Genomic DNA, 14,306 nt, shown 5'->3' with positions numbered 1-14,306 from the left:
CTCTTGCCAGCAGACCATGCTGCTTCTCTTTTGCTCCTACTTTTGAATAGTAGTCTTTCTTGCTAAGCAGTATTTATCCTTTTGCCAAATTGTAGACATCTGATTATAGCAGACAGGATAGAAATAAAAACAATCCAAGAAAATACCAGTGGTGAAAAATGTTACTTCTTGAACAGCATTAATAAAAGGAATGTCCTGAGAAATCTGGATAAGGAATGTAAGTGGAACTTTTTTTTTTTTCTTTCCAGGAAGCAGCACAGCCTGCATAGTAGTTCTGGATAGAACAAGTCATCGTTTACATACAGCAAATTTGGGAGACTCTGGATTTCTGGTAGTTAGGGGAGGAGAAGTAGTACACCGGTCCGATGAGCAACAGCATTACTTCAACACTCCATTCCAACTCTCAATAGCTCCTCCCGAAGCAGAGGGAGTAGTCTTAAGTGACAGGTAAGTTAATTACCGCTATGTGATGAGAGAATCTGGAATGAAGAACTGGGAGTCAGGAATTTTAGATTAAGCTCCACTCCACTCGTATGAAAGAGAATAAGTCTCTTCTTCAGTGTTCCCCCTTTGTAATACAGTGTGATAGGCCTCTTTCGGGGCTCCAGGAAATTATCTCAGGTAATTTTTCTCTTTATAGGACTTCACTGTTGTCTCTTAATAATTACTGGTTAGATATTTGAACTACGCTTATACCCTTATACAAAAAAGTCAGTAAAACATATTTCTGTAGTATAATTTTAGAGGTTTCTTCAATTTAACACCGAGAGGTTTGGATTTGGGTGCTGGTGAAGGGAGTCAGTGTGCTAGCTTGCTGTACCTCATACAGTTTGTACCCTGAAATCTTTTAGTTGATTTCTGCTTTACTATAATAATTTCAAAAATTCAGGGCACATTATGTGTATTAAAGCTGAATTTTAGTATTGCCATAGTATGCCTAAGTATGCCTTGGAAAAGAAAAAAAATGGCAAAAAAGAATAGCAGGACACTCACAGAAAATACCTTGATTGTTTCTCATTAATAGGAGTGTGCTTTATGAGTAAATGCTGATATTTTTCCAAGTTTCCCTTCCCCTAAGTCAACTTCGCAAAAAATTCAACAAGAAAAAACTGGAATTTATTATCTTATCTTAAACTTCACTGTGCAAAGGCTAAGGCTTGCTAAGCCATTGCCTAAACTTCACTGTGTGGGTGGTAACAGCACCTCACTTGGACATCAGTTCCAGAGTTGACTGAGGCTGAAGTTGAAGTTGAATGTCTCCACCCAAACAGCTACCTTACTGCTACAGGCTCTTGTTATATCCCGGCTAGACTACTGTGTCAGCCTTCTCTCTGATCTCCCTTCCTCCTCTCTCGCCCTGCTCCAGTCTATTCTTCACTCCTCTGCCCGACTCATCTTCCTGCAGAAATGATCTGGGCATGTCACTCCCCTTCTTAAACAACTCCAGTGGTTGCCTATCAACCTCCACTCCAAACAAAAACTCCTCACTCTAGGCTTCAAGGCTCTCCATCACCTTGCCCCTTCCTACCTCTTCTCCCTTGTCTCTTTCTACTGCCCACCCCGCACGCTCTGCTCCTCTGCCGCCCACCTCCTCACCGTCCCTCGGTCTTGCCTATCCTGCCATCAACCCCTGGGCCACGTCCTCCCATGGTCCTGGAATGCCCTCCCTCCTCACCTCTGCCAAACTAATTCTCTTCCCCTCTTCAAAACCCTACTTAAAACTCACCTCCTCCAAGAGGCCTTCCCAGACTGAGCTCCCCTTCTCCCTGTACTCCCTCTACCACCCCCCCTTCACCTCTCCACAGCTAAACCCTCTTTTTCCCCCATCTCCCTCTGCTCCTCCCCCTCTCCCTTCCCATCCCCTCAGCACTGTACTCATCTGCTCAACTGTATATATTTTTATTACCCTATTTATTTTGTTAATGAAATGTACATCGCCTTGATTCTATTTATTTGCCATTGTTTTTATGAGATGTTCTTCCCCTTGACTCTATTTATTGCCATTGTTCTTGTCTGCCTGTCTCCCCCGATTAGACTGTAAGCCCGTCAAACGGCAGGGACTGTCTCTATCTGTTGCCGATTTGTTCATTCCAAGCGCTTAGTACAGTGCTCTGCACATAGTAAGTGCTCAATAAATACTGTTGAATGAATGAATGAATGTCTTGTAGAGGATTTGGGCAAATTGGTATACTGCCTTTGGTAATGTTTATCAAGCCAGATCTTAAATCCAGACTGAAGAGTAAAATCTGTTGATTTGCAACAAGTAAATGCGTTCTTCTTTTATATCTCTAAGACCTGCTGGCGACTCTTAGGGAAACATTTGAGTTTTCTGACTTTTTCAAACTGGCATATAACCGTATTTGGAAACTAGGAGACTATGAGGAAGCAGAGTGGCTTAGTGGATAGAGCACAGGCCTGGGAGACAGAAGGACCTAGGTTCTAATCCCTGCTCTGCCACATGTCTGCTCTTGTGACCTTGAGCAAGTCACACTTAATATCTCCGTGCTTCTGTTACCTCCTCTGGAAAATAGGGATAAGAATTTGAGCCCCATGTGGGACAGGGATTGTGTCCAACCTGATTAACTTGTTTCATCCCCAGTGCTTAGAACAGTGCTTGGCTCATAGTAAGCACTTAAGTACCATAATTACTATTATTAAGTATGGTATTAGAAGAATAGGCTCTTCTAAACTCCAGAACTAAGTGATTGGTCACAAGGTTAGATGGTGAACTTGGCTAATGAATTTGGGGGTGGTGAAGATAGTGCCTTGGTTTCATTCATTTTGTTGCACCTGTTTCCCCCTCTTCATATATTGAGAGACACCTTAGCCGTACTGCTGCTCTTTATCTTTGGGAGCGATCTCCTTGGGAAACCATGCCATCAAGCCAAGGTTGCTTTCCTTGGCATACATAGTAGGCTAGCAAGCTAGCATGTGATAGCAGCTTATGTTTCAGTGTAGTCGAAAGTTTCCAGCAGCACAGTATGTTCAATCAAAATGGGCAAAACTACATTTGGCCGAACACCAAGCTCAGAGACGGGAGGGTTAGGAGAAGAGAACAAACTGTCCAATGGTAATAGGCCTTTCACCGGCAGATCAGTAAAGGACTCCAGTGGAGGGGAGACAAAAAAAAAAACAACCCAGTCCCAAACCACACTTTAGTGCCAGTCTGGTCATTGATCTAATTTTTTTTGAAATCCAGTTTGTTACAAAAGACTAAGCAAACATGAAATATCAGACTTTTTCTCTTTTAATTCCTCAGGGTGAGTCAGCCTGCTCCAGGGTAGAATTTTTTATTGCGGTAAACAGTTGGACATTCTTTCCAAAGTTGTCATTTCATGCAGTTTTATTTGAGTACAATTTCACATCAAATTAGGACTTTTCTGTTAATTTTAATAGTAATCATTTTAAATACCCTATATTGCTCCCGCTCTTAATTGAACATCAAATAAATTCAAATGCAACTTGGTCATTCTGTACATTCAGTAGCTAACTTTGCTCTGATCCTTCCTCCATATTTCAATTGAGAAATGGGTTGTGTTGGACGCTTTTGTTGTTGAAAAGATATACCTGGGTAAGGATTTATTTGCAAGGGGCTATTTACAGTAAGTAAAGGAGACCAAGGAAAGATGAACCCAAAACATCTCTCTGTACTTTGTGTAAATGTCAGTACTTTTTTTAAGAATTCTTGTCAACATAGTATACACAGTATTATATCCAGTCTTTTTGTCTTGACCTTCAAGGCTCTGTACTCTATGTCCTTGCCCTTTAGTTTCCCTCCTTCGGATCCCTTTTTTCTGGCTAGTTTCCTAACCAGTCAGTCCTTTTATTTCCCACTCTCCTACCCATTAAGCTCTAGATAATGTCTTTATTGTTGCTTTTTTCAAGTAACTTCTGAAATCCTACTATTGTCTTGCAGCCTTTCAGCCAGAGCACATCTGTTTCCGAGCTAAATCCTTTTTCATCTAAAATATACTTGCATCCATGTGAAGTGCATTGTGGGATTTGTGAGCTTTGGGGTACTCTGTATGTTGTGTAACCCAATGTAGTGTAATAACAAATAGGGTATTGAATTTTCTTTGCTTTTCAACAGATATGTGATTTGAATAAGAATTGTGGTATTTGTTAAACGCTTACTATGTGCCAAGCACTGTACTAGGGTACCGTTAGTCCCACAAGGGACAACCTGATTACCTCGTATCTACCCCAGTGCTTAGGACAGTGCTTGGCACAAAGTAAGCGCTTAATAAATGCCATTATTATTATTGCCAGAAAATCAGTTTGGACACAGTCCCAGTCCCACAAGGGCTCACAGTCTCAATCCCCATTTTCCAGATGAAGTAACTGAGACACAGAGGAGTGAAGTGGCTTGCTCAAGGCCACACAGCAGACAAGTGGTGGAGCTAGGGTTAGAATCCCTGACCTTCTGACTCCCAGGCTCATGCTCTATCCGTTATGCCATGCTGCATCTTATTGTAGATTTGAAATGCTTAACTTAGAAATGCTTGTTTAAAAAACTGAGTCATCTAAAATAACATTCTGAGATCCAAATTCTGTCCCCTACTCCCACCCTTCAGTGAAGTTAGTGGGAGTTGAACATGAGTAAATGAGATTGGAATTTGGCTCTCAAAATTTAGGAAACACGAAAGCAACACTCATTTTTACCAGGAATTTAGAAGAGCACTAGAATGCGATCCATCTAAAGCAACCCTTTGTTCTTTTGGAATCACATGCTTAATTGTTAAATTAGTCTTGTTAGATTTTAAATTGGTGTGCTCTGAGCTTTATGCTTTCTAAAAAAATTTGATTTGATTAATGACTGAATCTTGAGCTCTCAGTATCTTATTAAAACACTACAGTTGCAACTGTTTACCACCCGTTTTTACACAGTGAAATCTTATGTAATAGATCAGAGGAGTATTGGTAGAACCTTTAACTCAATCAGTGGTATTTTTTGAGCACTTAATGTGTGCACAGCACTGTACTAAGCGCTTGGGAGAGTACAGTTCAGTAGAATTGGTAGACATGATCCCTGCCCTCAAGGAGTTTACTTCAAGGATTGAATCAAAGTTTCCAGGAATCTGTTGACAGTTAGGAATTTTTTATAAGTATAATGGTTGGTTTTCACCAGTGGAATCCTGGAGAATAGTTTCGATCATTCTCCCCGCTCCAGGTCTCTAATTGTTACTGTTTAATTATTTTCACAGCCCAGACGCTGCCGATAGTACGTCTTTTGATGTCCAGTTAGGAGACATTATCCTGACAGCAACAGATGGACTCTTTGACAATATGCCCGATTACATGATACTTCAGGAGCTGAAAAAGTTAAAGGTAACAGAAGAGACTTATCCAGTTCAATGCAGACTCTCTATCGGTTTTGACCAAGGTGATTGTATCCTCTCTTAGGCCTAGAGAATTACGGTTTTTCCAATTCTTGAAGAAAGAAAATGTATATTTTTGGAAATACTAAGTAGAGGGAGTGAATCTAATGACTAGATATTGGCTTGTTTCACTAAACCTAAGAAAACCATGCGAAGGGCAAGGAAACACACTTTCTGCTAACCCTTAGTAGTAGAGTTGGAAAGTGTTAAGAAAAAAGAATGAAAGAATTTTCTTTCCCACGTATTTCTCCACACATCTCCTTTTCTCGTCAGCATTGGTAATTGTATAGGGGGTGAAGTCTAAGAGCTGCAATGGAACCTCCACAGAGCCTATAGGATTCATCCATAATGTGCATCAGCGTGGCTCAGTGGAAAGAGCCTGGGCTTTGGAGTCAGAGGTCATGGGTTCGAATCCAGGCTCTGCCACTTGTCAGCTGTGTGACTGTGGGCAAGTCACTTAACTTCTCTGTGCCCCAGTTACCTCATCTGTAAAATGGGGATTAACTGTGAGCCTCGCGTGGGACAACCTGATGACCCTGTATCTCCCCCAGCACTTAGAACAGTGCTCTGCACATAGTAAGTGCTTGAATATCAACATTATGTAGACAAGCCTTGTAAATAAATACCAAACTTTAACCTGCTCTGAGTTTTTTCCCCCTTCCTATTGCTGGTAGTAGAACTAATAAAATTACCAATCCAGTAAACTCTGGTTCTAATACGGGGGTTTTTTTTTTAGAACAGTGCTTGGCACTTACTAAGCACTTAACAAGTACCATAATAATTAAGGTGGAGACAGTAGTCCTTGACTTATTTTTACTCCTCCCCCAACATGAAATGTTAACTCGCCATGGTGAGTGGCTATATCCTCGATTAATATGGGCTCTTTCAAAGTAGTTTTTAGAAGGCACCTCTTGATTGATATGTAATGAAGAAAAGATGTTGGGAATTCAGCAAGTACCTAGAAAATAACCTGGTAGAATTGAAGGTGACCTTGTGGATCTGAAGTGTGTCTCTTGTTCTCCTTTGAAGCTGTATGGCTGACCTGGGCTAGCATGGATAGAAATAGTTTTTCTCAAGCCAGAACATGTGGGAAGAAGAAAGATTTTGAAATCCCAATGACTACGAATCCTCCCTTTATTGTTCCAACCAAGGTTTTCCAGCCAGAATGTCTCTAGGGTAGAAGGATTTAAAAAAGAAGCCCAAACTTAAAGGCAGTAATCACAATACCCATAGGGTTTTTCAGTTAACTTCTTCACAGCCAAAACATTCTTTTACCTCAGACTACTTTAAAGATTAGTCAGGAATGATGATTGAATATTTTCTTGGCTTAAACAAAGAGTCGAAGGCTTCCTCAGTGTATCAAAGTTTAAGTTACATTCCCCCCCCCCAAAAATTATTTTTTGGGGGCCATCACTAACTCTAATTTTCCCTTTGTTGCAGAACTCAAATTATGAGAGCATCCAACAGACTGCGAGAAGCATTGCTGAACAAGCTCATGAGCTGGCATATGACCCAAATTACATGTCACCTTTTGCACAGTTTGCGTGTGACAACGGATTGAATGTGAGAGGTACGTGTTCTTCCCAGAGCATAAAAATCTGAAGCTGCTACAGCCTCGGGGACGGTGGCAGGTCAGAGTAGTCATGGCACAGTGCCTTCCGGGTGGTAATGTGTAGGCTACCATCATGGGGCTTGACTGCAAACATGACTCTAAGGCCATCGAGACTTTACTGGAAGAAAGCTAGGCCATCAATGTTTGGGAAGTTGAGGGCAGGAGAGTTGCTGTCTCTTCAATAGATGTCTTTCATTAATGCCCTTGGTTGTAGAAAGCAAGGTTGACCCGACTTACTTGATTGCCACAGTTTGCTGTTTTGGACTTGAGCCTGCAAGGCTGACTAGACATCCAGATAGTCTACCATTGTGTCCTTCCCGGTTTTGACACTCCACTGGCTCTTTTGTCACCCCAAGCTCTAGTACAGGCATGTCAAACTTATGGTTGTTGGGCTTGGCCGTTAGGTTCTGGGTGGGCGTTGGCAGGGGTAACCATTCAGCTGCAGGGATACCCATGGAGAGAGAGCGAAACACTGAAGCTACCTCTCCCAACTACTAACTCCGGCCTGGAGGTGCTTAAACTGTTTTGGGGGCTGTTCAACTGTATTTGAGGCACCCCGCAGGGCACTTCCTTCACTGAAATGTTCTAGGGAGCAGCCCCTGGCAACAGCAGCCTAGGTAGTCCAGAGCAGGAGCCTACAGCCCTACCTACCAGCAGGGGAGAGATGATCTTAGCTGCCTCTTTTTATCCACTCCTGCCACCCAGTTGACCCAAGGGGAAGATATCTGAATCTGTGCACTCCCCTTCCCTCCTGCCTGGCGAATGCCCCTCGATTTATCCCGAATCCACAAGTTATGAATAAAACGGATCTATTCACCAATTACACTTCCCTTTGTTCCTTAGGTTAATAATTGTACTAGTAATTTGTGTCTCTTAAATTGGAGCCCCAATAATTATGCTTAACCACCAAGGTGGCCTGTCCACAGGCTTGTGTTTGACCTGCCTGCTCTGTTATCACCATTAGCCTGCTTATTTGCTCCTCTTTGTTTAAAAAAAATAACAAGGTAATGGTAAATTGCCCTTGCAGGCATTTGGATCCTGTAATTGAAGGGTTACGTAATTGTATCATCATGACACAGTAGCTCTGTCTTGGAGGAATTCGATGTGTCAGGGCATGCATGTCAGGGATGGATGGCCTTCCACAGTAAAAAAAAAAAAATAAAAAATAAAAAAATTCCACTTGAATGGGGCGTGTAATCATAGCCGCTTTGCAAATCAAATTCAGATTTGTTTAGTTTGTGAATATTTTAGTCTATATTATAAATCCAGATGGAAGCAATATTTGTTTTTTTAAGTTGAATGGACGGGGGTGGTGCATCTATATAAATAAGGCACTGGGTCCTGAATGACCAAAAAAAAAAAAAAGGCTGTACTTGCAAGATCTCTTTTAAAGTAAATATAAAGTTTACGGATGCAGCTATGGTAACTGCTGCAACTTTCTGTACCTGTGGGAGGAGCAGTTAGGTTATCCTCATCTCTGCTGCTTCAGGGAGGCACTCGCTGGTTATTGGGAGTGCAGATGTCTCCTGTCATCAGCAGTCTCTTCCTTGGGCTCTCCTGAAAGCCTTGGAGGTGGTGTCCAAGTGCAAGGGATAATATGCACAGGGGTACCTGTTGTCATTTCCATGTGATGGCACTGCCTCTCCTGCATCCCAGTTTGGCAGAGACTCTTAAAAAAATGAAAATTACCCACTGTCCTGCTTTTGAAAGCTCAGTTAAGCATCAATGTCTCTCTGTTTTAAAGCAAAATCTTGTAGTTGTCTTAATCAAATATAATTGATGTTGCTGCTCTTCTTAGTACTGAAAGACAAAATGTGCCTCTCCATTGACATTTTGGGCCTCATTGCTTTATTAAAGTATCTTCTGTAACAATCAATGAAATATAATTTTCTTTTACATTTCAGGAGGAAAACCAGATGACATCACTGTCCTTCTTTCCATAGTAGCTGAATATACAGACTAACTCACCAAAATGTCCACTTTTTTCTTCATTGTCCCTGAGTTCTTCCCTCCATGTGTACTGTTCCTGCTGGCAGGACCACATTTTTCTTTGCCGTTGATCTCAGTAGCCAGTGATTTAAGCCTGTTGCCTGTCTTTTTAAAGACCCAGTTGAGACTTTAAGAACCACTATTGGATATACTAGCTCACATTTGCCAGCAAGAATTGATGACATTCAAGACTTGAAGTTTGTCCTGCATTACTAATAATCCTTTCCAAGGGAGGAACCTTCAGAGCCATACAGGGCTGCTACATTTCAGAAATCACTGGTTGAAGTATCAAAACTGAATTATGTTGGTAGATTATTCAAAACGAAATATATGTAAAAGTGATTAAAACAAAACACACCCCAAATCATATTCTACTTCATCTACTAGAAAAGTCCATTATTCATTGAAGGAAATGTTACAAATATGCCATCATATGCATAGTCTTGTTAAGATAAAAGGGTGTATGTGTTTTTCTGTTATAAGCTTCAATTTTTCAGAGGCTTATAATTGTGCTGTAAAAATAGTTCTGGGTTTACCTTAAGATACTGAAGTGTTGAACCCAAGAGCCCTTTTTTATTCCAAAATGAGCAGAAATGATGAGTTTATGTTCTAAGGGTGCAAATGTTTTGTGCTTTTAAAAAATATGCTTGTGTTCCTATGGCTAAGATTTTGGCAGATCACTAGTCTAGTCCATGGGCTAGTGGAACTGATTTCTTGGAATGTGCAGTGAGGGGAGAGAGACAGTTTTTAAAGAATAATGAGGAAATGATGATAAGATTGTGACAACTCCCGAAAGCCTGGAGATTTGAAGTTGTAGCTTAAAAAAGGAAAAAAAAAATATTCAACCCGCTTCATTATATTACAGAGAAGAGGGATGAAAGGAGAGAGAAGTATAATGATATAATATCTTGTGAACTTTGGACCACAGATAAGATGGGTAAAGAACAGACAGCTGTAACTTTGAATTTCCTTGGCTTTCAATTGACATCATAACCTACATATTAATGGGATTCTAATTTTAAGAAAATATGCTGCAGCATCATTCAATTTAAACGTGACCTGACTTTATCAGAAGAGAGTACTTCTCCTTGTGCTGTGGCAGCAACACTATATCTGCAAGTGGAAAAATTAGTAATATTTGCAGGTGTAGTAAATGACATATAAGGATTACTGAATCAAGCTTAATAATGTTTACAATTATCCAAGAGCCATTTTACAATCTACCATTTCCTTAAATTACCTGAAATCGAGTTCCCCATTATCATGGCGCTCCTTTATTTTTAAGGCTCATGTAAAAGGTGACTGCTGTAAAGATATATATTTTTGGTCCATTTTGCCCCCCTTAACTTCTTGGTGGTAGAAAAATATATTATTCTTAGAAATACTTAAATTAAAGCCATGTTTTATATATGTCAAATACCATTGATGTTTAGATGAGGATGCAGTCAAGACTGATTAGTAAGGATTGACTTTAGGAGGATATTGAAAGCCTTTCTCTGCAAACTAAGATCTTACTACCTGGTTTGTTGTAGTAAAACTATTATGTCTGAGGTTACCTCAACCTGTTTTAGAGGATTTTTTTTTTTTTTGGTGAAATTGTACTGTATATTTGCATAACTGTATGTCAAAGCTTTTGTTTTATTTAAAAATCATTTAACATGTACCATGTACATGTCATTACTATATTTCAATGCATCATGCTTGTAACAGGCATTTCATTTATGATGAGAATGAGTTATTCATTTGTAAACAGTTCAGTAATTTATCTACTATTCCTAAATTGGCATAATTTTAGCTATATATTTTGAATCACCTTTAATTACGTGTCAGAAGGCCTTAACTACCTTAACTTGACAAAATAGAATTCTTTGGTAAGAATGTTGGGAGTGGGAGAGCGAAATCATGTTAGTGTGATTAAAACATTGAACAGCGAGTGACATGTGGTGGATAATTATTTTGCACAATGTATTTGCAGACTCTGGGTAATAATTGTAAAAGTAAATTAAGTTGCATCCAGATGGATTTTTGGGAGGAATATATATGTATTCCTCTAGATGTGTGTATATATACTTCAAGAGGACACCACTGACCGTGAATTTCATCTATGGGTGCACGAGGAAGGACTATATTCCTCCTTAGGCATATGACTTCATTTCTTTTGTTTTGGTTTTTGTTAAAATGGTATTCTTCAAAATATTTAACCTCAACCTGATACCCTCAGCATTAATTTTCCAATGCCTACAGTTTACATTTTTAATGAAAGCAGAGGTAGTAAGTCATTGGTTTTCCTCTGTTCTCATCTAACCCGGCACAATCTGTCCAGAACTATACTGATATTTAGGCAGATGACTTAAATTAAAATCTTCCTTGAATAACGGCTCTTGCAAAATGGACAAACAAAATCCCCTTTTATATTTGTTCCAGAAAAGGAAGGAGCAGAAAGGTTGTAACGTGCAGTTGTCCTGAGATTTCACCTGTAGACCACAAATCGTTTCGTCATTGTAGTCCTTCACCAGCCTTTCTTATGTCGTGTACTATGTTTTGTAATTAATACGTCGTATAGGGGGCTGTGGATCAATTCAGCGTACGGAACAAGTGCTTTCCCCCATTCTGCTCAGTTGTCACATGCTTTGGTCGCCCCTCAATCCAGAGTTTTGGAATCCTAAACGGTGAAATGGGAGCCTCTGTGTTGGGGACTGAGCTGTTCCACCCTTGGGGCCATCTGATTCTAACCCTATTGTTTGTGCTAATGATGTTTGAAACCAAGCGGGATAAATAAAGCCATTTGCCTCCTGGGATGGATTTTTTATAACAAGTTAAAAAATTTGGATTTTTAATTTACGAATGGCAAATTATCGCTCACTGGATGCACCAAAGACCAGTAACGTTTATAGCTTTTTCCATCTATATTTATAAAGCAATACTGTATTATAAAGAAGTAATATTTTTTATCATATGCTTGAGAATTTTATTTTGTTCTGTTTGATGATGTGCACTCTAAACATATCAGAACCTTATTTCTTCCTATGAACTTAAGCTGCCTGCGCACAGAAAAAAATAATTGAATGGAGATAGGGGAGTCTGTATACTTAGGAAAAGAAGATTGAGCTACGGTTGAGGAAAGAAACGTAATTTGCCCTGAGCTAGATAAATTAATGACATGACGGGCACTAATTTACCAAGAATCTATTCCAGGAATATTTGTTTTGGAGTTAAGCTTGCATGGATTTCAGCCGAGCTTTACTTGCCAGAGAGATTTTTGCTCTTTGCGGTAATTGCTCTGCGGGGGAGATGAAACAACATTAAAGCCCTAGCTATTAAACCGAGTAATAAGACTGCAGTTGTGGGAATTTGCAGAGGAATATCTGAGAGAACCTGAATTTAAGTAAGTAGGGCTGAGACTACAAAATGTCTACTTGTGGATAAGTTCACGGTTCCTTGTTACCATCTTACTAGCTATAATCAACAGAGTTGCAGCATCCAGATTCCCTGAAAAAATGTGTCTCGCCATTAAATATACGAAAAGGGATTTAAAACGGCAAAATTCAATACCGGACTGATGTGTTCAAAACACTAAGTGGGATAAGAAAATTTAACAAAGATGATTTGAATTACAATCATAAAACACATCAGTGAGTTCTCAACGGAATCAGCTGTGTCCATGTAGAAAATTCAAATTGTGTTAGGTAATTTGTGGCAAAAATAGCTGAAATGATGAAGCAAACCTAAGTGTTAACTAAAAAGGATGCTTTTTTGTGACTGTTGTTACTTGTCTTACCTAAGAGGTAAATTATTTGAATTGGATGTCTGAAATATAACTTATGCAGGAATAGTTCTGTAAATACATTTAAATAAACTGTAAAGCTATTTAATAAAATAGTATTTATACTAAGTTGTTTCTCTTTACATTTGCATTCTAACTGGTAATGCTTCACGAAAGGCCAGTGACACTGGAGGATATGTTATTTGTCCTCAGTGAATTGATGACGTTGATGTGTCCCCCTCTTGCCGGTTGCTGCTAGGGTTGAGGCCATTGGGGAAGGGCTGCTTGAGACACTGCCGGGGGTCCAGATCCCAGAGCTTCAAACCCTTCTTCCTCTCTCCTCTACCGCTTTCATCAACTAGTTGAGCAGATTGATCGATTGGTCGGGGGAGGGAGGATTGACGGAAGTGGGGCTGTGCCACATCACAGAAAAGTCCGGGCACGACCTTCCTTCTGCCATATGCAGTATGAAAATGGTTTATTGGTCATAATGGAAAATGAAATGAAAAATGTCATAAATATAATGGTGGTATTCATTAAGTGCTTTCTATGTACCAAACAGTATTAAACACTGGGGCAGGCACAGGTTGGACACGATCCCTGTCCCATGTGGGGCTCATAGTCTGAGTAGGGAGAACAGTGGGCAGGGAATGTCTATTTTTATATTGTACTCTCTCAAGCACTTAGTACAGTGCTGTGCACAAGGTAAACAGTAAGTATGATTGAATGAGTGAATGAATATATTGAATCTCCGCTTTATAGATGAGGAAACTGAGGCACAGAGAAACTACATGACTAGCCCATGGTCAAATGAAACAGGCTGCCAACCTATGGTAGAACCCAGTATATATTTACATTACCCTATTTATTTTGTTAATGAAATGTACATCGCCTTGATTCTATTTAGTTGCCATTGTTTTTGCGAGATGTTCTTCCCCTTAACTCTAATTATTGCCATTGTTCTTGTCTGTCTCCCCCGATTAGATTGTAAGCCCGTCAAAGGGCAGGGACTGTCTCTATCTGTTGCCGACTTGTTCATTCCAAGCGCTTAGTACAGTGCTCTGCACATAGTAAGTGCTCAATAAATACTATTGAATGAATGAATGAATGATTCCCAGGCCCAAGCCCTTTCTACTAGGACCACGCTGCTTCTCAGGAACGTGGTCTTTTATTCATGTTATAACTCCTAACACTTTTTCTGGTTTTAATTTCCCATTACACCTCAGCTGCCTTCTAAGTCTATCACCCAAGTGAATGAGCTAATACCTACTCACTTTCTAACATGAATGCAGATGGTATATTAGATGAAGTACATAAGTACTTCACTTTCATATCATTGTGGTGTCAAGTGACCCTTAGGAGAGCCTTGAGCTGCGGTTTCAAATTTGGCCATATGTTACTTTCTAGTAAACCACTGGATTCATTTTGGAATACAGCTATCACATGTGACTTCCTATAAATAAATAGCCTAGTTTTATGCTGCATTTTGAATACATTAGCCACAGAAGTACCAGTTCAGTTATTTCAAGTCTAGTGATGCCTTCCAGACCCCAACTGCTGCTTA

General features: G+C 39.9%; 1 protein-coding gene across 1 annotated transcript in view; it reads left to right on the top strand.

The window, feature by feature from the left end:
• The window catches only part of PPTC7 (protein phosphatase targeting COQ7), a 48,781-nt gene extending 35,910 nt beyond the window's left edge, over positions 1–12,871 (top strand). Inside the window, exons 3-6 of the mRNA XM_029058824.1 lie at positions 249–447; positions 5,205–5,328; positions 6,819–6,948; positions 8,895–12,871. Coding sequence (XP_028914657.1) covers positions 249–447; positions 5,205–5,328; positions 6,819–6,948; positions 8,895–8,953 — 512 coding nt within the window. The 3' untranslated portion in view covers positions 8,954–12,871. The remainder of the gene's footprint in view (positions 1–248; positions 448–5,204; positions 5,329–6,818; positions 6,949–8,894) is intronic.
• Positions 12,872–14,306: the final 1,435 nt, after the last annotated feature.

The sequence above is a fragment of the Ornithorhynchus anatinus genome, chromosome 2 (assembly GCF_004115215.2).
Source record: "Ornithorhynchus anatinus isolate Pmale09 chromosome 2, mOrnAna1.pri.v4, whole genome shotgun sequence".
Taxonomy (NCBI): Eukaryota; Metazoa; Chordata; class Mammalia; order Monotremata; family Ornithorhynchidae; genus Ornithorhynchus; species Ornithorhynchus anatinus.
Note: the sequence above shows the minus strand (reverse complement) of the source record. Positions and strands in the feature narration are given on the sequence as shown.